Source organism: Boleophthalmus pectinirostris, unplaced genomic scaffold, assembly GCF_026225935.1.
Source record: "Boleophthalmus pectinirostris isolate CB_2022bp ecotype Guang Dong unplaced genomic scaffold, ASM2622593v1 HiC_scaffold_8, whole genome shotgun sequence".
Lineage (NCBI taxonomy): Eukaryota > Metazoa > Chordata > Actinopteri > Gobiiformes > Gobiidae > Boleophthalmus > Boleophthalmus pectinirostris.
This window is the reverse complement of record NW_026571515.1, coordinates 30257417-30280820: the sequence shown is the minus strand read 5'-3', so window position 1 is coordinate 30280820 and position 23404 is coordinate 30257417. Positions and strand designations below refer to the sequence as shown.

Here is a 23404-nt window from a genome sequence, read left to right as displayed (position 1 = left end):
AGCACCAGCACTTCGATATAACTTACAACACTTTTCAGTGTAGGATAAAAAATAGAAGTAAGTGTCAATGTATATTTTCTGTAGGCTCATTCTGAACTTGCCCTTTTCTACAGTCAGCTTTATATCTCGAAATAAGTGACTCTACAAGACATAATAGCCACTGTATGCACTGCCTGAGTAAAAAGCCATTCTCAAACTCAAAATTCTCATTCCTCATTCCCAGTGTCCACCAGAAGCTGAACTTGCCAAGGTGCCATTTTGCCTGTAGTAGATGGATGCCTCTTTGACCCAGAATCTGCTTGCTGACCAGCCAATCCCTTCTACATTCTGTTCAAATCCAGAAAGGAAAAGAAAACAGAGGGTGAAAATCCTCCACCCAAACTTGAGACTATCCAACCACAGCTGCTAATTTGTATCACTCAAATGTGGACATCTCTTCTCCAAAATGTCCTTATCATTCAGAACAAAATATATAACTTCTTTTACCATCTTTGTAAAGTTTTATCAAAGCATGTAGTTCTGGCTAGTCACGTAAAGCGTCTACCCAAACCAGAACAATTTGCAAGAATGGGTAAAATATGGATTTTCAACAAACTAATGCTTATTTTTAACCATAAAGATCATATTTCAAGATAAATTCCTAGTGTTCACATGTACTCCAACACAGCCGCTGCCACCAACAACATGGAGAAAGACTTTTCCTTTTTCTTCATAACAGAACTGACATCTCAACCTGCCAGGATCCAAGCGCCACAGTTAATTATTTTATCACTATTCCACCACATATTTGTCTGTCTAATCTCATCTGGTGCAAATGTGTTTTCATTTTTTATGGACCAAAAAAAAAAGCAAAATATTCTGCTCGGAACAACTAAAAAGCATTCATGACTCACTGTTGAACTAAACAGCACTGTGCAGAATTCTTGTGCCCTGGTTTTGTAGTTGCTATGTGATTTCTCAGAACTCAGTGGATCTGGCCCTGTACAGACTCTGGCCTCCTCACTACTGCTCCATTGGGTCTACCCGGCTGTATTTTTCCCCACGGTGTATCTATCAAAGATGGGAAATCAAACAATGCTATTCTCTGTTTCTCAAAGCCAAGAGAATTCCCTGATTCCGACCTGGGCCATTGTTCCAGAGATGTCAGCAGGTCTTTGAATCTGTCGTCGGCCTTTGAACGCCTCGTCTCCCACGTCAGCCCGGATAATACCAGCGGATATATGAGGCCAGACACAGGAAACCCAGTTGGCCACATAATCCTAAAGAAATGGATAGGATCAGATCAGACTCCAAAATAAGACGCAATTTTTCCACAATGGCATCCCATGTACTTTCAGCACAAGAGATGTACTAGAATATCATTATGAGCCACATTTATTTCCATCTGTGGCTATGGAGGAAATCACAAATGTATACTGTCAAAAGATTTGTTTGTCGAAATATAAATAGCCAACTTATTTTTTTGTTTTGTTTTTTCATCTGCGGCAGTCATCAATAAGAGATGCTTACTCTCATGTAAAGTATAATATGTAAGAAATGTGCACAAGGTTGAACTTTTTCTGGTGGAGAGTGGGAACCTGCAACTCTCCAAGGAGGCTGAATGTTCCGTAGTATGGCATTAAACTTACCTGTCTTGCATTTATTCAATTATAGGTGTTTTCATGGCTTGACAAACATGCTTTCTTATATGAGCGGGATTTCCTCTCCACAGATCTGCCCTGTAACTTGACCTGGTGCCCTTTAAATTGGTGAGATTAACAGCTAAAAACTAAAACTAAACTAACTAAACTAAAACTTTATAGATTATTAACTAAAATAATGATGCGTGTTTAGTGCTATTCTGTTTCTCTATAAACCTTGGCTACACCCACGACACAGCTCAAGAAATGCTGACTTTCTGGCTTACACATAGATTTTATTCACATTGCGTACCTCAAATTTATGTTGAAATGCAGACTTTCCCAAACTGAGTCCAAATCATTTTAAGGACAAACAGACAGCGTCCTCATACACACTGACAGGAGGAGAAGACATCCATACAGACTTGCAGCAGCTTTAGTGTATACTGGGGACATGCCTGGACTCCAGATGACTAATGAATGCATCATTATCAACGGAGCGCGATGACGGGGCCCCTCAGAATCTGCAGACGGCGCGCTCACAACACAGAGCTGTCTCCGCCACTTTCTGTTACTGCCATTAGGGTTTATTCCTCCCTGGGCCCAGCTTTATCCCAGTGTTTTGACTACAGTAATGTGAGTGGACATAATCAACTAGCTGTACATAGTGCCGTCTGCAGAGGCCTCCGTGGGAGCGCTGGCACATCGCACTGTTGGAGGAAAGTAAAGGCTCTTATTACTCCCAACTCATAACTGTCACATTTTTGAAATGAAAATCTCAACATGTTTTGTTGATTTTAGATATAAATGTGTTATTTTTGAATGTGTGTGCAAAGTCTACAGGAAACATGAAGCATACAGATTAAAATTTTTTAAAACGCTACAAGTATAACAAATGTGCCATGGAGAGATATATTGTATTATTAGACTAATATTGTGTAATGAAACATGCAAAGACAGATAGTATAACATCCTTCTCCATACAGATCCTGATTCTTGTGGCATGCATTTTTTCTTTTGGGCATAGTTGACATAACTGTATTTTAATTGTAGATATGGAAACACATTTACAATTAAAACTACAGTCTCTTATCTTGTACTCAGTGGCTGACAAAGGAGCAATCAAAACAATTTATTAAACATTTTTTCTAATCAGTGTGACTGAAGACATAACTTCCCTGAGTTTAACGTTAAAACCTTACACAAATGTTTTCATATATTTCACTTACTTATTTATTTATTTTTGAAACCTTGCAACCTTTTGTGCATCAAATAGCAACTGGCAATCCTATAGCAGCCTATTCACAACACCGTTTCTCAGATAAATATTTGTTCTCTTTTACAAGAACTAGTCTGAAAAGATTCTGCTCTGACCTTCACAACAATAATGAACAATATTAGACTGTAAAGTAGAATGTGGATATAAATTCTGCCTAGAACATTATACTCATATTGAGGAAAGCTTTTTTTTTCTTTCTTTTTTTTTTTCTTTCAGATGAACAATTGACCAACGAATTTTAAAATTAGGCGTATATCTGATTTGAAGCTCGTTGTGTTACTGGTTCCAGGCACCTGTAGCGGTCACCCTGTATGGCGACGTGATGGTCATTTATCATTTTCTACTTTCGAGTCTGCACCAGGCGGAACAAAGCATTTTACGCATAGATCAGTGCAGCGCCTTTTGTCAGTTGTAGGTTAAAGTTACACATTCTGGGAGGTCTCTGTGAGGAGAATCTTGCTCTTTATGTCCAGGGAGAGTGAGCTCTAGTGTTGCTTTAAGCGTGTGTGCGGAGTTTCTCTCACCGGCTGGCTCTCTCTTGTCGTGGGAGGGGTTGGGCACAGTGACGCTGACTGCGCCTTGGAGCTGTGGAGAGGAGCGCTCACCTGCACATGACACTGCCGGGGAAACTCAACTCACTACTGCTGCATCACACTCACCACGAGAAACGGAACGAGGAGGGACGTAGCAGCCCGCGTGCGTGCGTACCGTGCTCGGAATTACCCTAGTTGTATTTTTTGGGGAGTGAGGAAGAATTGGCAGCGGTACCCTCTTTTACTCCGTCTCTTCGCCCAGGCAGCAGCAGCCCAGGCTCGCTTTTGCTCGACACGATGAGACCAACTGACTTCGCTGTGGTCCTGACTGCAGTCCTGCTTTTTGACTCGTTCTGGGTGAGTCTTTGGAAACTAAACGCATCTTTGTTCACTATCTCGGAGAACGCGGCATCCTTTCCATAAGCAACAGCTAGGAGCCTTGCGTTAAGCTCTCAGCCCAACTGCAGCACCAAACGGGCTCCTAATCCTCCTTAGTATTGCTTCCCAAATCATACTGAAGTTTATAAAATACAAGGTGAATGACAGAAACTAGACTCTGCTGTGTTTTTTTAGTCTTGCATTCATGTACAAAACGCTACAATAGATATATAAGTTTAACCACCGCGTATTGATTCACACAACATTCCCCCAACCGCATCATCTTTCTATTTGCCACTCGTTTATCGCCCAATAGCGCAGCTTTTCGTGCCATTTCAAGTAACCGCTATTGCTCAATTCCTTTTATAAGTTCTTTCATCACATCACAAGCTCAAAATGATCCTTTGGCGTTTTCTCAGTCTGTATTTTCGCGACTACAGCCTCTAAATGTGTAAACTTAGCGGAACAAGACAATTTCATTTGTCTGTTTGTTCGGGGAGCGCGGAGATGTAGTGCGCTATGGCTCGTCTCCATTCAGACTCCAGCCTTGGCACCAGCCCGCGTCTGCACACACAGTCACGGATGTGGCTGGGTAGTAGCTCAGTCTGAGCCATTGGAGACGCAGCGCTGTAGTAGACCATGTGGCTATGAAGTTATTCCCCGGATAATGGCGCTTAGGAACTTTTAATGGTTTGGTTAAACAGCAATTAGGACGTATTACACAGCCACTGCCCATCTTTTCAGGGCTTTACAGTAGCCTATATAATGGCATCACAAAGGAGGAAGCTTGCATCATTATGAGAATACACTGAGGGTAGAGTGCAGCTCCTGTAAAATGCTTTTGAAAGATAGTTTGTATTTGATTACGTTGTGTACCATACATTCTAATCCACTGGGTACTGTGATCACAAAATAGTAGCCTGTGAATTTGCACAAATACATTAGGTGATTGCATTGTAAGCCTATGGCACAGTACAGCTCTGGTGTTGCAGTGATAAACCTGCACCCATAGTGGAGCATGTTGGTTGTGGAGTAAATGCTCTACACTTTCAAACTCAAACCTTGTGTAACTGTACTTAGTTTTTTTTTTTTTTTTTTAGTTTTGAAATTATACAAAACAAAACAAAAAACACTAAGCAATCAAACATCAGATGTCACTCAAGTCCAATCTTGTCCAAATCTTCAGTGCAATATTAAAATGATAGATCTAAGAGAAGAACCAATATACATGATTTTATTTATTTTCAAGGAAGCACAAATCCTTTTTTTAATGTAGAAGCAATATTATGTGATGATGCCTAAACAATAATCTATTTTTGCAGTATGTAAATTACTTTTAAATGAACATTTGTTATGATAATCAGTGTTAATTTGAACCAAAATGAATAACTACTACTACAACTACTACTACATTATTACAATTACTATTACTATTACTATTACTATTACTACTGTTAGTTCTGCTTGTTTTTGAATAATCTTCCATGTCATCTATCTGTCTTATACAGCCTATTCTATATTCACCACTTTACAAGGCTATTTTAACCACCACTGAGCGCCAAGCAGAAAATCAATAGAATCCATGTTTATCGATGCCTTACAATGTATTCTCTCTTTCTCATAGAGGAATAATGGCGAGCATGCAGCCCACAGTCCCTGTCGCCCTGGCTTCTCTCAGAGCTTCTATACCGTGCTGGTTCCCAAAGATGTGGTCCAAGGCCACTCTGTCTGGAAAGGTAAGACCGTTCACTGGGTGTACAGGAAAACTCTTCTATCACAATTTAATGGAAGCCACACCGCTGTAGAGCCGTTGAAAGAAAAGATCAGAGCTAGGCGAGGGATGCTGTTTTTCACATAAGAGGGATGCTTTTGTGGAAAGGCTGTGAGTAAATGGGGGAGAGAAAGAGAGGATTGTCACCGTAGGTAGTTGGCAAAAATGCTGTTGTGATGTGGGATGGGAGCGCTGATGTTGCAGACGATTGAGATGCAACTGCTGTCAAAAATACAGCTCCTCAGGCTCAAATGGGAGAATGTAAAGTAGGAGCAAAAGGTTTCATACTGACACAATGCAGCACTAAAGTTTTATCGGATGTTAAAAAGGTTGTTAACTTGATTTTATGACATTTTCTGGACGATCTTCTATGATATGTTTAGGAGCATAGCCAAGATCCTAACTGCTCTTTATTTGAGTAATTATTAGTTCGCTTCACACTGAACTAAATTCTCAAATCTCTATAGGCATGTAGTGTATTGTCGCCATTGCACAGCAGGATCATTGCCTTGGCACAGGTCTGAAAAATCCGAGTGGTTTTAAAATGTCTGATGTATTAGATTCATTTTGCATTCACCGATGAGCTGAAAGATCTGCAGGTTTGAATCTGTGCCTGGACTCCACATTTTAGCATTGTGAGATGGTACAGATAGTTCCTTGGCAGAGGTTTGCAATTGTATAGTGGTTATAAGATAGTTGGGTTTGAATTCATATCTTGGCACTGCATTGTTATAAATGCAAGAAAGGAGCAATACCTTGGCAAAAGTTTGCGTTCTTAATGCTTGATATTTCCAGGAAACTGTAATCTCTCAGTCATTCAGGTTAGAGATGTACTGATCCAGGTTTTTTCAGTTCTGATGCCAATATCGATACTATACTATACCCAATACTGACAAATAGTAGTGCACTGATGAAAAATGGCATGTTTTTCTCTCAAAATACGGTTAACAGTTCTTACAAAATTGATCTGATTGTGTTATGTAACTGTTAATATCCTGAAAGTAACTTCTGAAGAGCTTTGAATGAATTAAAGTTCAAACATTATAAGATGTCCTGAGCCGTCATTTTTCCTGGATCGGCATCCCTAATCCAACAAGACTGAGTTCTGTTGATTTGAGAAAGAAAAATGTGTTAGCTTAGTCGACAGAAAACCTTCTTACGACATCAGTTATAATCACTGTAACAATCTTTCTGGCTTCATCCCTTGTCATCATGGCTTTTTAATTGCTCTTCCTAATTACTCCTCATTTTTGTCATTAGAGTTTGTATTTACCATTACCTTCACACTTGAGTGTCTCTATCCATTCTGTGTTTGTTGCCTCAATTACACAGTGAGACGACCAAGTTTGAGGCCCGATAGTGCAGGAAATGGAATCGACATCCTGTGTCTAATCTGGCCCTGCTTCTACCAATGTGAGCTAATTGCAATTCTGTATTGATCCTCGTCCTGGTCTTTTTCTCCTCATAGCTGGGGCTGGGCTGTATTGTTTTGCTGTGGGCACGCAGTGGCAGGGTTGTGGGTTGGTTGTGTCTTCTGCAGCTGCACACTGGATATTTCTCCGTCTCCTTTAGAGAGACAGAGGGCTGGCGGGGATACAGCTGTCTAGACTGGCTCTCTGGAGTGTTCACAGACTCACACAAAGACATATACGATTACAGTCTGCACTCGCTGGACACTTTATTAGGTATACCTCTCGTCTAATGAAGTAGCTGGTTTAAATCTTGACTGTAGGAGGCTGAAGTTACTGTTGTTTTTTAATGTGGCAGTGTACTGTAACGTTAACCTTAATTTTGGTCATTCCAGTTTGACCAGTAACTTTTGAATATCTGAAACAAGTTTTAAAATAATCCTCAAATTTACTCACTGGATATATTCTCTATTTGCAACAATTCTATATTTGAAATTTCCAGACTTAACTTGGTTTGTCCACAAAAGGAGATTTTCTAGAGTGGACTGTGAGGTGGTTTTGTTTCCCCTTTTGTGACTCCCTTATCCAACCTTGTTATAATCTAAGCATAATTTTATCTTTTCATTAACTTTCTGTTATTGGATCCTTGTTGGAAATGAGAGCGCACTTTAAAACAGTAGTAGGTAGCTTTGCTCACAGTGGTGCAGTGTGGTCCTGGGCCCAGCAGGGGGGTGTCAACTCAATCACACACACTCACAATGGGCCATCGCTGCTGCAGAAGGAGATATGGCATTATTTATCCCATTCAGTGGAGATGAAATCGTCTCTGTGTCTGTGTTTAGACATAGCTAATATTCAGTCAGGGCCCGGCTAACAGGCTTGTTTTCAACATTAGAGATTCAATTTACTGCTAACAATAGATGCTTGGCTTGATTTGCTTTTAGTTTTATAAGCGCCTGAAATCAGCAGCCCACTTTGTGTAAGACACCACATCACAAACAAAGCTGTGTTTTAAATCAGTGAGTTACAAGAGGACAGGCAAGTGGGTTCAAATTGAGCTTTTCAGTTCAACCAAACAGTAAATGATGAAGATAATATCAGATATTGCTTTATTAATCCTCCATTAAATCACTGAAAGAGTATTTTGTTTACAAATTTTGGGTGATGCTTTGATTTGATTAGATTTGGCTGTATTGTTTAGTTTCTTTTATGGTGCTGCAATGTCAAGATTATTTGGTTAAATTGATCACTGAGACTGTTCTGATCACAATATAATCATAAGATATAGAAATGTATCACTGTAACAGATTTATCACCAAATTATTATTAGTTATTTCAAATCAAATGACACTTCCAAAAATAAAACCTTAATGAGAAACGTTTTTTATCTGTTTGTATCATATTAACTTTACTTCATCATTCAGAAAGTTTGATTTGAATTCATGAACTAATAATGAAAAAGGTGTAGAGTCTAAAAACATTGTGTTCCTTTAGCACCACATGACATCACAAGGTGGAACTGAGTGTTTTCTGTTTGATAGAAGAACTCAGCCTAAATATGCTGAGTTTTTGTGTTTAAACATGCGTGAATAAAACAAAACACAACTCCAGGTATGTTTTTGATGAGGAAATAACATTATAACATAGATAAAAATAGCGTAATATGGGCCCTTTAAAAACATTACATATGCCATGAAATATCATATACACTGATATTTCCCATGTTATGTATACTGAGTCCTTAGAAATCACAAGTTTGTCTTCATATAATGCTAAAAGGCAGTATTTTTTCTCTTGAATGTCACATGTAGCAGTATCCCAGTGCATCTTTGCCCCAGCACACCCCAGCATCATCATGTGATTTACACTGCGCTGTCATCTGATTTATTGCTGCTAAGGGTGTCACTGGAGGCGCTCTCTCCATACATGGAAAAAGGACATAGAATAATAACATTGTTTAACCCAAAACCGTCAGAAGGGGGCAGATGTAATGACCCCATCAACACACACATACATGTTATAGTATTCATGTGAGGACGTGCGGGAGTAATGGCAGGGACAGAACTGGGCCCAGGCTCTGATGGGACGAGGGCTGAGGGGGGCAGGGGTCAGTGTGGAGGGAGGGGTGGTGACAGACTGAGTTTATGACTGAAAATGAATACAAAAAAAATATCCTGCTTTATTGAATGTTCAAGGCCATTGCAGCAGCATGTGACACATTTGAAGACCACTGGTTTTAAGGTGGTTTTTGAAGTTATTGCTTTTTCCTCCACGGATGTTGTACAGAAAGGCATTAAACTTATCTATCTTTTATTGCTCAAAAATACCCAAAAAACGTGCACTCTTACTGTGAGCAGGTTTAGTCTCGAGCGATCTTTCCTGTAACTTGGCCTGGTGGTGTCATCAGCTTGTCTCATTGGATAGATACGTATGCTTAAAGACATTCCTTGCCTCTAGAAAAGTTGCATAATGCACCTGTAAAATAATATTATCTATAATTGTGTAGCAGTCTTTTATAGGTCCTGCCGGAGACACTCAAAGTAGCTTGACAATGCATAATTCATTTACTCACTGCAGTCTGTAGTAGGTACTTCTGTTTCCGTAGATGCTCACCAGTCACTCACTAAGGTTAAAGTAAGGTACGCTCTGCTGTATTGCCCCTTAGGGAAATTTGTCCTCTGCATTTGACCCATACTTAATGCTGCTGAGCTAGGCTGGATCAGGACTACCTCAACTGGAGGATTGTAAAGTATTGTGCATGTTTTGTGTTCATCCACTAAAACACAAGTTTACATGCAAGATGAGTGAAGTGCCTCAGCCAAGGTCTCATGTTTCAAGTTTGTAGACAGACTCTTTATGTCTGTGTAATCCCTCAGTCATCCAGGTATAATGTAGTCGTTGTTATAGGCAAACTCTAGTAATTTTTGAACAAAACTTTCCATAAATAATGAAATGATCATGACATAGGCCTTTTCAAGTATCAAAATGACTGCTATGATAGCTCTGTTTTTGTCAGTACTATCAACCAGTTAAACCATCATAACACTATTCATAGGTTTACACACACCCACATGACTTGACTTGATGTTAGCAAACCTCTGCCATGTACCAAAATTTGTGCATAAACTGAATTGGATTTCCTTTAATTAATTTCAAGGCTGCAGCATTAAGATTCGTTTGCTTGACGGTAGGCGGGTACATTTTTCATTTAACCAGTCACTCCTATTTGGTTGTGATGAATGTAACGCGCCAAATCCCGTAGGAAGAAGAGCAATAACGTCTTTCCCCTTGATAAAATTCACCAAACATTGTCTTTGTTTTGGTTTTAAATCCTCAATCTCGGGAATCGTTGCCAACACAGAATGTATGGCTTCATCTACATCCATTTCGACTGCTTTGTTTACTGTTGTGCTGTACAACAAAAGGGACCTAGACAGGCGCTTGAGTTTGACATCATGGCTTCACATCTCTTCGCTGATTGGCCGTGCGTGGTCTACAACTTCTGGGGTTCTTGCAAACTGTCTAGTGTATTCTGATTCCTGACCTGTGTTGCAGTGTGTTGGAACTTTCCTCCAATAAGTGCACTGAAATGACAAAAGAAAAGTGTATTAACAAACCCATCTCACCTTATATGTCACATGTCCCCATATGTCTGCCTTCCTCCTCAGTTAGCGTCGACACATTCTGTTAGTCATGAAATAGTGGACTCAGCTCCGTGCACCTGCTCTGCGACCTTGGCCTCTGCTCCTGTTTCTTAGCAGTGCTCTTTTTGTACCGTACATGTGAGTGTGAGATTAAAAGACATACATTACCGTTCTATGTGAACCTGGAGGCAACACTAGCCTCATCATCATTTTGAATTCACATATTCTATTGTAGCACATTTTCACAAATTATCTCCTTGTGGCAACTCATCAGTATGCTGAAAAGCCTGGGTGCGTGTATTAAGCTAGCCATATCTGTCCTTAACCTTCCCCATCAGGTTTTGACTATAACTCTTTTCATAAATGCATTTGCAGTGACCGCCATGCTATTCATATGCTGCTTTTAGTACAGATTTGTGAGTGGTGTAGTTTAATTTATCGCGTGTGCATGTTGACCTGCCTCCACCCTCTCTTTCTTGAGTGTCACATTAATTTTATCGTTTTCTGGCTTTGTGCCACTCACCACCGGAGAAGAAAGCTCAGAAATGGTCTCTCTGCTTTGCATTCAGAATCACTAATGCTGTTTATGGCTTTCTTGAGGATACGAATTTCAATACGCGTCCGAAAAGCCAGCAGTTACAAATCTTTGCTATTCTTTCAGTTTCATGTCCACTGAACAAAACTGCACTCTATACTAACAAGGGGGAACATAGTACGTACCTCAAAGTATAAGTAAGTGAATGAGTTTAATTAGCTTTTGGAGTGCGTGGCCCATTATAGGTAAAGATACAGCTTCCCACAATGGCTGTCTTCAGTTTAATTAAAAGTTTGTTGTGTATAAATGTTTATGGCCTTGTTCATTTAAATTAGTCTGTACTTCTTACATTGCAAAAGGCTTCTGAAATGAAGGAAGGGAACGTCTTTACTTAATGAGGTTTCTTGTATCACTTGAGTTAAGTTTTTCATCATATGGCCGTCATACTGGAGTGGAAAGCCTTTCTGCAAGTACTTTGTTGAAAGCTCACTGTATCTAGATTTCTATAGCCTGGTATGGCCGGAACTGGGTTTGCGTCTGTATAGAATAGTGAGGGGTGTTTTTAATAGCACACTTGTATGAGTCAGTAATATAATATTTTTTTCTAGATTGAAAAATAAGTGTGAAAAGAATACTTTCTATATGCTATCGAATCCAAGTCTTCTAAGGTTGTCGGCTAGTGCATACTGTTGCTGTGTTCTTAACCGTGAAACTGCCTTCTACTATAGAAATTTTTGGATGACTAAAAACATGCCTTGTACATTGATTAGTCGAGTGTACGATGAGTGGCACAGGTAAAAAGTATTCAATATATCTATAATCTCATATGAATTCAAAGCACTGAAAGCATGCATTTAAAGAAGTACTAGTAAATAGAGTGTGCAAAAATATCAAAATATCCATTTATTGTATCATTTAATGTGATGATACAGTATTGATTTGGTGTATTTTACTCAATTATTTTGTTACCCCACTACAGTTTTGTTGCTTGTTTAGAGAAAGGAAACTTGTTGTGACTTGCGACACATTTGACATTTTCACTGTTTTCATGATTAAAATGTGTGCATTTCATATTCAATTTGCACAAAAAAGTGGTTTAACAAAGACTTTTAGTATCATAGCCATGATTTAACCTGTATTTTTTATTGAACCGTATTGCATCAATTTGAAGTATATCGTATCGAATCAAAAGTGCACTGTATTGAGATATGTATCGTGGCCTATGTATCGAAATATGTATCGTATCGTGGCCTATGTATCAAGTTATGTATTGTATCAGCAACTTCTTAATGGTACCCAACCCTACTAGTAAGTAGCATTTGGGTGTGATTAAACTCATCATTCACTCTGAAAACTCCAGTTTATGCAGTACTTGCTTTCCCCTTTCTGCTGTTGTACATACAAATTGAGATAAAAAGTTAGCTCAACTAAAACAGCATTGATCAATTACTCTACAAAACAACTAAAAGCCCACAGCTCTTCTATACCTCACCTATGTCTTCAGCAGCTTACCGCTACCACCACCAGTCTGTATTTCACTGTCTATGACCACCGCCCATGTTAAACCCATTTAAGGCCCATAGTTGGAGCTACCAAACTCTCTTGCTTCTCTTTACTCTTTGATATGGGGACACAGATCTGCTTGTGCTGGTGTGCGTCGTATCTTGAATAATAGATGCCTTCTCTCTTCACACGCTCCATTGGGATGGACATTACATCAATTTTGCCTCTCCCGTGCACCCTCAAACACTGTTAGTCTGTTTTGATTTCCTGTTTACCTTTTGCCCCGAATCTCTGCGCACACACAGGCTGCATTGTTATGAGGGTCGATAGCAGACAGTGCCCTTATGGAGATCAGACCCTGTTAGAATAGAACTACTGCTCCCCCTCTTATGATTACAGGCTCCCATTTATGTTATGACACGTAATACTTATAATTTGCATGTAAATCTGGCTCATTGTTGGAATTTAAATCTTGTGAACCCCCTTTAGCGTAATCTCTCTCCTAATGCAAACCAAACACACATTTTTTCTTTAGCATTATGGCAGATTTTATTATTGCTCAGACAGACCCAGACACATTGATTTTCCATTGTTATTAATTAGAGAAAAGTGCAGGAGTGACATTTGCAGGCTGTTGTGGAGTGACAGAGAAAAGCAGAGACTCTAAGGTGAGGTGGACATAACAGGACCCCAGGGAGCGGTAAGAGCACCATTCAGCAGGATTAATGTGCGTACATGTGTTTGAGGGGGTTATGGGGACTTTATGAGATATGCAGGTGCGCCTATTATGTGCACTTTTAGTCAAAAGAAAGCAATTCATCAGATTTTCTTTTATATTTTTAGGCAGTGTTGTGGGAGTGCTAGTTCTCAAATCAATGGTAGAAAACGCAGTAATAATAATAATCATAATAATAATAAAAATAATAATAGTAATATTTCAATTTTTATATCACTCTGGGGGTGTTCTACATGTATTTCTATGGTGTTGCCATGGTGACATAATACACAGTTAGCAAGCACAGTCAAAAACGTTTTAAGATAGTCTGAAAACAGCAGGAGTGATCAATGTGAGTGTTCATGGTCCTGTTTGATTTTCAACAAATATGTGAGAGTGACTAACTGAAAAACTTTTGGCTAATGTGAACTAGCCTGTGTCTGCAATGTAATGTGTGAGAGACTTGTTTAACAGATCATCTTACCTGTTGTAGTCCTAACTAAAGCAGCTCTTTATGGTCAGATTGCGTTAAAAGAACGCTCAAATTATGTCTAACAGTAAAGTCTAACAAACCTCAGACAGAGCAGTGCCTACAGTTAGCATCACACCCATGAACGGGAACGTTGATGCCATCAGTTGCAAAGTATCAATATGCATATATGTATTACCTTAGTTTATGGATTTACAGTGACAGCGTAGTTAGCCCTTTTTCAGCTAAAAGAAGGGTTTGTGTTTGTCTCCATGGAGATAGATAAGTATAATGCTATGCTGTGGAAAATTCCTTACATTGCAAAAACATCTCCATGGAAACAGATGACGGATGCTTCAAAAATAATTATTCCGTGCTAGGGCTGTCACAATAACCGCAAAAATAAATCACCGCGATATTAAGAGGTCCACCGCTGTGCATGTTGAGCCCCCCCGATCACCACACGTGACCAATGTAACCGGACCTAGAGTAGTGCACGGGTCCATTTTTAGAGACCCACACCCGCCTGGACCTGTTAACATTCCACCCGTTACCACCCGTGCCCGTGATAACGCAGGACTAACCCAGGACTAAGGTGTGCCCGCGAAGACCGTAAGGTGACCGCAGGTGAAAGGAACGCAGCAGCTCTGTGCAGCACGGAGGTAAACGCAGCCATCACCTAATCGCGCTTTGCGGACACCTGCACCACGTGCTCTCTTAAGTCCTTGGGTGCCCGACCTGGTGCAGGACTCTGACCTGAGCTGCCACAGTGAGAGCTGGAGAGATGGGAGCAGCACTTGTTGCAAAGCCAAATGTTACTTCTCCCTCTACACACGCTATATCCGTGTGACAATCAAGGTACATGTGCATCTGCGCAACAAGCACATCATCGGAGAGATTTTTCAGTGCCACTAGAAATACTGTAACTCTGCAGGATGTGGGGTGTGAGGGGCTGCGATATCAATGCATATCGCACTGTTGAGCCGCTATACCACACCGCAGGAGAAATTCCCTAACCGCGACAGCAGTATTTCGTGCCTTTTTTAATGTATCAATGAACACACTCCTCACCACATATCCTGTGGAATATAACCTTTTAAAGTATACAGTGCTTTAACCAAAGTCCAAACTGTATTTCCTCCAACTGTACCTGGGGACCCATGCTGCTCCAGTCCTCCTCCTCAATATCAGCTCTGGTTAAATGTGAGTGTCCCTGCGAGTACGATTCCAGTGCGCGCTCAGCAGCCGGCCTCCAGCTTCTTCCAAGCCGGTCATTACAAAGCCGACCAACTCCAGTCTGAAGTGAGGAGCACGAGCACGTGGAGGCGATTATTTTTTAATGAGATTTTCTGACATCTTCTGCCTTTGTTTTTCCTTCGCGAGGGGACGGAGGAGACGAGGAGGGCGCTGTGATGGGAAACTACCTGCAGATTGAGCCTCTCCGCTGTGTGTGTGAACTCTGGCTTTCTGTCATCTGCTCCCTGCACTCAGAGCCCTCCTGCCTGGGCTGTGATGGGGCTTGTGGGAACTCAGCACGACCAAGGTTATGGCTCTTCCCAACGCATTAAACCTGCTTAAATACTTTGCCTGAACCTCAGAGTTTCAATGCACAGATGGCCGCCAGGAGATGTTAGCGGATGACAAGCTTTATTCCTCCATAGCAGTGCGCACACACAAAAGCATTCTCCCATCCCAGGTAAAAGGGCCTTCTTTGTAGCTCTTGTCAGATGAGGCCGGCTCTGTGGCAGTTAGAAGGTGTTCCCGCTGCCTTTGTCGGAGGAGTTGTCATCAGGGAGGATGAGAGGCACTCGTGGGGGTGGTTTTTGGGTGCAGGGAGGCTGGGGGGAGGTGAAGGAGGGAGTTAGAATGATTCTTTTTTTTTTTCTCATCAAGGCAGAAGTCGCACTGACCATGTCTTTGTGTCAGGAAGGCTGTATTGGAGGCTCAAGTGGAAGAAGTACTTTTCATGTCAGTGATGAGATTGGGGAGTAAGTTGTAGAAGTTTGATTTTGGCAACTATGAGGATTCATCTGTAAATGTTATTAAAGATGGTACAATCTTTTTTTTTTATTAGTTTTTGTACCCATAGAGTTTATTGTAAAAGAAGAATGCGATCGTCCAGTCAGATTTGTCTTTTTTCAATGACATATGAGGAGTAAAGGAGCTTATTGGTCTCCTTTAATTTACAAATAAAATCAAATTTATCTCACTTCATATTAACAGAGTTTACTGCATTGCTCATAAATTCTGCAAAACATCTGCAGTGTTTTTCAATTCCCTGTGATTTTTTTTCCTTTATTTTTTCCAATATAGACGGACAATGCATGTCTCTGACTGTTCTATCTGTCAATCATGGCCATCTGAAAACGGAGAGATTCAGGTGAGATTGCTGGTGATTCATAGCCAGGCTGGCGCCACCTAGTGCTTTAGCGCAATTTAATTTCTCTTCAGCAACTAGGTCAGGAATCAAAATACAATAGACGGTTCGCAAAAACCCTGGAAGTGCAAGTTCGGGCACCAACCAATCAGCGAAGAGCCATATATTCAGATACGATTCCCGACAACGAGGATTTAAAGCTGGAATAAAGAGAATGTATGGTGAATTTTATCAAGGGGAAAGACGTTATTGCCCTTCTTCCTACGGGATTTGGGAAAAGCTTAATATACCAGTTAGCTCAGTTAGCTGCACATTACATATGTCACAACCAAATAGCAGCGATTGATTAAATGAAAATAGTACCCACCTACCATCAAGCAAACGAATTCTAACACTGCGAGGTCAGATGGTTTCTATGAAGTGAAACCGGCTGATGAATCAGGCCAGGCAGTTCATCCCTACTTCAATTTGCAGTTTTAAAGCTGGAAATGTATGAATAAATACTGAGGAATAGCAATCTGACAAAAGAGTTAAGAGCTAAGAAGGATTTGATAGATTTAAAACCTATTTCTTCCTTCTTGAAATTGAAGTAATGCAGTTTTAAACAGTTAATGCTTTGTTTACTGCTCACCTGATCTCACCATCTCATAATGAAGCAATTCCCTTGAATTAATGTTCAGTTCCCAGAACCTCACCCAAAAACACTGGGTGAGGTGTATAAATTTCTTCTTATTATCATCTAAGCATTACTTTTTAGTTTATTTCGTAAACAGTCTGACAAAGAAACTTAAGTTGTGGAAAACACAAGCTTCTTGCCAGAGGTAAAAAACAATCATTGCAAAAGTGAAAATCAATACCCCAAAGTTAATTTTTAGTTATTGTCCAATTTTAAGACTCTTCGGCAAAAATATCTCCAGGGCAGTTGAATCTTAATTCCACATTTGGCCAAAATCCCCTGTGAATCTAATGACTCAAAGTTTGACTGTTAATTTGGTGCTTTTCACTTGTTGTTTATACTTTGTACACAACTCCAGTCCAGTTTTGTGCCAGCCTGCGTTGGCCTGTGTCCCAGTGCAGTAGTGTCTTCTTCTTCTCTTCTCTCTGCCCACTCGCTCCTCACTCCTCCTCAGCCTCTGTTTGGAGATGGAACTGCTTTAATTGCTATTTAATTGATTCAGTTCGAAATGGAGCCACTGTGGAGGTAACTAATGTACTTCATGAGTCTCTTTGCTTGGAGTTTACAGAGTTTAAATGCAGAGACGATGTGGCTTCTAAAATCGTTCATTATAAAACGTGTTTATTAACTTTTTCAGTATTCAATTCAATGCATTTTTATATAGCCCAAAATCACAACCACAGTTACCTCTTATGGCTTAACATGGTCATTGATTTAACCAACAGAAAGTTAGAAAATCAAGTGAAACAGACATCCCCTGTCCTTAGACCCTCCTTCTCGGCAAGGAAAAACAGTGTCCTGCATACAGCTAGTACAAAAAAATAAAATAAATTTAAACCCAAAATAATATAATATACCAGGAGAGGCTATTTACTTTCAGATTAAAACTAATTTGCAAACCATTGTGCAATATCTTATCTTTTGTCTTGGCGCTCATGCAACTTGTAACACTTAAGTCTTAAAGGTGCACTGTGTAACTTGTCCGGTGAAGATGTGCCTCGAATGTTACACAGTATAGCCATAAACTCCATGGAGACTTGCAAACCAAATTAAAAGTTAGATTTGTGGAGAGGCGACATCACTCATGGTAAGAGTGGATGTTTTTAAGATTTTTTTGAGCAATAAATAACTCTTGTAGTTAAATAAATGCAAGACAGACTAGTTTAGTACCATACTGGGCAATTTAAACCAAAACATTAACATCTCCATGGAGACAAACTGGTTGTGGACCCTCCCCAGAAAAGTTACCCAGTGAACCTTTAAGTAAAACTAAAATAATATACAAAGGATGCTTGGAGTCATAAAACTGTTGCAGTGTAAAATAGCAGTCAGTGAATAGCCCATAGTCTTTACCTTAAGCCTCTTAACCCTGACCATTCCCTCCCCGCTTTCTTGATATTCAGCTCTAATGGTTAATTAAATCAATCTCTCTACATTTTCACATTTTTAATCAACTAAATCTAAAAAGCGTATGATCTCTCTGTGGAAATGGACCAATCAGAGCACTGTACTGCCTCATCTTCTATTCCCTTTGCTTTGGAGATCCCTGGTTCTTTGTTGGGGAAGGATGAAAGGTTAGCACGATGGAAGAGCCCTCACAAGGCATGGTTGTCTGCTAATCTCTAATTGTGTCCGGGACATTCTCTGAATGTTCCCCATTAAGTTCTTAAGTCAGGCGCAGAGGCCAAGTGCACGGCTGTGAAGAGACAAGGCAGCCTCGAGCTCGGGGGACCAGGGTGAGACAAGTTTAGGGTCAACAAACAGGGCCCCAGTAATGTTCATTAATCACAAGACAATGATGAGTCCCCAGTTATTGCTGCAGTCTTTTCACCAGGCCCGGAGTGGATAGGGCCGAACAAAGGGGCCGTACAAAGGGCTCCACAAAGAAGGGACGCGCTTTGAATACTATCTGCTAGTCGAGACACATGCTGCTTTTGGTACAGTCAGACAAACATTAAAACTATATTTGTAAGAGTGATGGAGTACTAGTATTTGTCTTGTGCATTTGACCCGTCCTTCAAGTGACTGGGTAAGCTGTTAGGAGTAGTGGGCAATCGCAATGAAGCATCAGCATCATCTTCAGAAGTCTTTTTTTTAATCTTCTACCGCTCCTTTACACATGATAACCATTGTTCTTTATGTGCAGTTTTAGTTGTCAAACCTGTTTCTATGAATTGTGTTTTGCTAAATGTATGAATAAATGAATAAAAATATAAATCTTTAGTTAGGTTTGGTCAGGACTGCTTAATGATTTTTGTATATTGTGAATGGGAAACCAGAGGGCAACAAAAATAACACCCCCCAAAAAAATTGTCACATTTTTATACAGAGCTTTTTCACCTGCAAGCCACTCAGTGCTTTGCATCAAGGGAGCTCTCACTCATTCACACACACATTCATGCACCAGTGTACAAAGACACTAAGGGTGGGTTAAGTATCTTGCAAAGAACACAATGAAAAGAGGGATTCAAGCTACCAAACTTCAGATCAGTGGGCAAATGCTCTACCAACTGAGCTACTGTCGCCAACAATCTCTACTATAATTAATAATTATTGTCCAAACTAAATATTAATTTGACAGATATTAATACTGGAAAAAACAAAACAATATGACAACATTGTATCTTTCTGAGTAGATTTAGATTGGTTTTCTTTAATTTTAAAATGACCACATGGTAATTTTTAAAGAAACTTTGTATTGATTGTCTAAAATGTTAAGTGTCTTCTGTAATTACTCTGGTATCAAAATCTGTCTTGTCTTTTGCTTATGTCAAAATTTAATGAAGATTTTTAGTTTTGTGACAACACTAGCTCAAACTTCACACAGAAAGACTCTAATAAACCCAGAGACCTTTTTTTATTGTGAGATGAGAGTACTAGCCACTCATGCATCGCGCTCTCCAGTTGTATAACCAACACACTTGTCAGAATAACATATCCATGCCTATTCTCATACCTCTAATCAACTTAAGTACACAGTGTTCCCTTATATTAGTATACGTACAGTGCATGTTGTTCCCTTCACCATTGTGCAGTTGTATTAGGCCTGATTGATGAGTTGATCAGACGGAAAAAGTACTTTTGGAAATGCCACACCCTGTTCGGATGCAACTCCTAAATTTACATTTGGCACTAGGATTGGGAGCGGCCCACTGCTCTGCTTTAATTGGTTTGTTGAGCAGAATCCAAACTTCAGTTCCACCTCCCACAGAGTTAATTAGCATTTGGTGTATTCCATTTAGTTGCATCCTTGAGCATATAATCTGACATGTCAAAGAGGTTTCAGTGACATTTCAGAAGAGAAAGAAATTATCCAAAGTTTCTTGGTTTAGTCTCAAAATGGTGGCTGGCAGAAACAAAGTGGCATTTTGAAAAACTTCTGTTCAATTAAATGTTTGGAAAACTTTGAACATGAGTCTGTTTAACAATTTATTTGAAATCTATAGCTCCGGTAACTGCCCAATATCCGGACGCTGATTTATGGAGCGAGCCCACGTTGTAATTTACATTTAATCAGTCCACAAAGTAATCCATTCTGTCTATGTCCAGAGCGGTCTTTAACTGTCGTCAACAGTACAACAAAACTACTGAGGTAATTTCTTTGTTTATCTTTCTTTTTATATTTGGTTAGCTACTGTTTAACTGATCCAAATTGAGTTTCCAAAATGGTCCAGAAAATCGGTGGAACTAATGAGCTGTAGTGTGCAATCATGGCGTTCTCTATTTCCACAACTATTTCAAACAATCAATCTTTGGGTTTTGTTTTCCACACGGGGCTGCCAAATCCTTTAGCATCTGGCTCGCTGCATATAAGAACTGTTTAAAATACCCACAATGCAATGATAATGCAGATATATACCATATATATAGGAGAGGTACTTATGGAAGTGTTTTCAAATGAGCTTTCAGACACCACATTTAGGCAGAGATGGAAGAAGTACTCAATTGTGGTAAGTAAAAGTACAGATACTGGAGCAAAAAAACAAAAAAAAACACAAAAAAAAACTCAAAAGTAAAAGTATCACATGAAAGTACCCGTTTAAAAATGTTCTTGAAGAATAAAAAGTAGTTTGTGCAGAGTTTGCGATCTAATAAAGCTTCAAAAATACTGATTTTGATAAAGATTTGTGCTGAATTTAGAATTTTGTCCAACAGAAATGATCAAATTCATATTTTTTCTAGCTGTTTTCATTTGTGTTTTTAAAATGTTTTTGCTCAAATTACGAATGTTTTAAAAGTTAGGGTGTTTCAGCAGGTCTCACACAGTAATAAAAAATACTTGTACTTTTCAGTTCAGTTCAAAATTGTAGTGGAGTAGAAAGTAGAGATACCTGCTCCCAAATATAGTGAAGTAAAAGTAAAAAGTTCCACCGTATGACATTAAACTGCTCTACCATTTATTCAAATACAGGTGATTTTATAGCTCAAAAAATATCTAAAAAAATATGCATTCTGACTATGAGTGTGGTCGCCTCTCCACAGATCTGAACACAGATCTCTGATCTTGGTCTGGCCTGGTCTCCATGAACATAGCAATGTTTTATACCATATTGTGGAACATTCCAGAGAAAGTAACAACATTTTCATGGAGAAAAGCTTTGACGAACCTTTAACTGGAAAATGTACACGATGCACCTTTAAGATACCTACATTTTTAACTTAAATACAGTACTTTACTACTTCGTTTGTTTACTTCCACTACAGTATTTAGGTCAATATATTTTTTGGTGTTTTCCTTTCAAAACTACTTATAAAAACAACTATACTATATGATTTCTTTCCAAAGCTTGGAGGATCTGAGTTCAGCCTTATATTTTAAATGTAGAATCAGAAGCAATTTGTGAAGCACTCTCCCGTATCTTGGCATCAATCTATAAACGACGTATTTCTATAGATGGCTTAAAGATACGTGCGTCTATGACTGAGTACAACATTGATCTTGAACCTTATATGATGAGTAGAGTTTTTGAAAGCCCTTTCTTCTCTTGTCTTGCCTATATCTGTCTATTGTCTCACATCAGAGGCAAGAGCAGGCTAATAAAAGGCTGCAGCTCTCTCTCCTCTGGGCCTGGGAATGTTGGAAAAAGGCCGATAAGTTGTCTAGCTCTGAGTCTGACGATGATCAAAAAGAAGAGGATCCAGTGGCCCGCTGAGGGAGGGGGGCCCCTGGGACAGACGGGGGTTTGTGGAGCAGAGAACAGAGGAGATAGGCTGAACTCGGAGCAGCCTGTTTGCTCACTTGAGGTGTGATAGGGTGAGAGATTGAGTTGGAGTAACATGAGCGCATTGGCAAGTGCTTTTAAGCTGTAAGTCTCTAGAAGGTCTTCCTATTCAAGCATTTTAAAGAGCCCATGTTATGCTATTTTCTGATCTGTTATAATGTTCAAAATATACCCGGTTGTTTTGATTCATTCCATAGGCCAAAGAGCTATAATAAAATGTGGAAGGTGAACCCAAGATGGCGTCGTGTTATTTTCAGTGGCCTGTGCTCATTGGCGCATGGGCCCAAAAATACAGGCTTGTGTCTCCCACCCGTGTAACGTCAGTAACGTGTATAGCATGGTCTGTTTTGACCAGTCGGCATGGTCCATTTTGACCAATATATGGCTGTTGGAGCAGAGCTAGCACGGGCTCAGGGTGGGCTCAAGGTGGGCTCAGAGTGGGGTTAGGCTAAGTCTTACAAAGCTAACTTTTAGGTGCTTCGAGCAAAACATTTTTTAAAGTTCATGTTGTGAAAACAGACAAGAATCCCTACAAAATTCAACCTTTGTAAAAGTTGTCGATGCCCTGTCAGCCGAATATGGACAGGTTGAATTCCCCCCAAAAATACATTGTGCCCTATGGGAGGTTTCGTTCTTGGCATAAGCTCCCGGGAGCTGCAGTAACAATGGAGCGGCCAGAACAGAAGGGGAATCCTTATCCATTTATTATAGATCTACAGTATGATTCATACAAACATTTAATACACAAACCCTGCATATCAGAACTGAGCACTTCTCATAAAACAGAAAACACTCTGTTGTGGTGATGTCGTGTGGTCATACAGGTGCTGCACTGTGTTTTTAAACTCCATACACTTTCACTAGAATCATCTGGATAATTTCAGCCTTGGATTTACCAATCTCTACAGAACTACATGTAAAAAGTAACCTACTGCTTCCTGACATCACAAGGTGGAAAGGAGCATTTTGAGTTTTGGAGATGTAGACAGACTAATAATGCAGGATTACTCAAACTTGTGTGAATAAAACAAAACATAACTCCAGGTAGATTTTTAATGAGGCAACAACATAAAAAAATGAAAGGCTACTACAACTAGTATTATAGTATTAATATTCATTTGAAGTACTGAAAATGAAAAAATTAAATAAAACCAATAAGGAACTTTTTTCTATTATTAAAAAAGTCTCACTTTATATTGACTATTTAAAATTGTCATTATGCTCACAAAATCAGTTTCTGTTCTTTTACTTCACAATCACCTTGCAGATGTTAG

The 23404-nt window shown here is 39.7% G+C and overlaps 1 protein-coding gene across 1 annotated transcript in view; it reads left to right on the top strand.

The window, feature by feature from the left end:
* Positions 1-3728: 3728 nt before the first annotated feature.
* Positions 3729-23404, top strand: part of LOC110164462 (cadherin-4-like) — a 394436-nt gene continuing 374760 nt past the window's right edge. Inside the window, exons 1-2 of the mRNA XM_055166406.1 lie at positions 3729-3788; positions 5434-5545. Of these exons, the coding sequence (XP_055022381.1) occupies positions 3729-3788; positions 5434-5545 (172 nt within the window). The remainder of the gene's footprint in view (positions 3789-5433; positions 5546-23404) is intronic.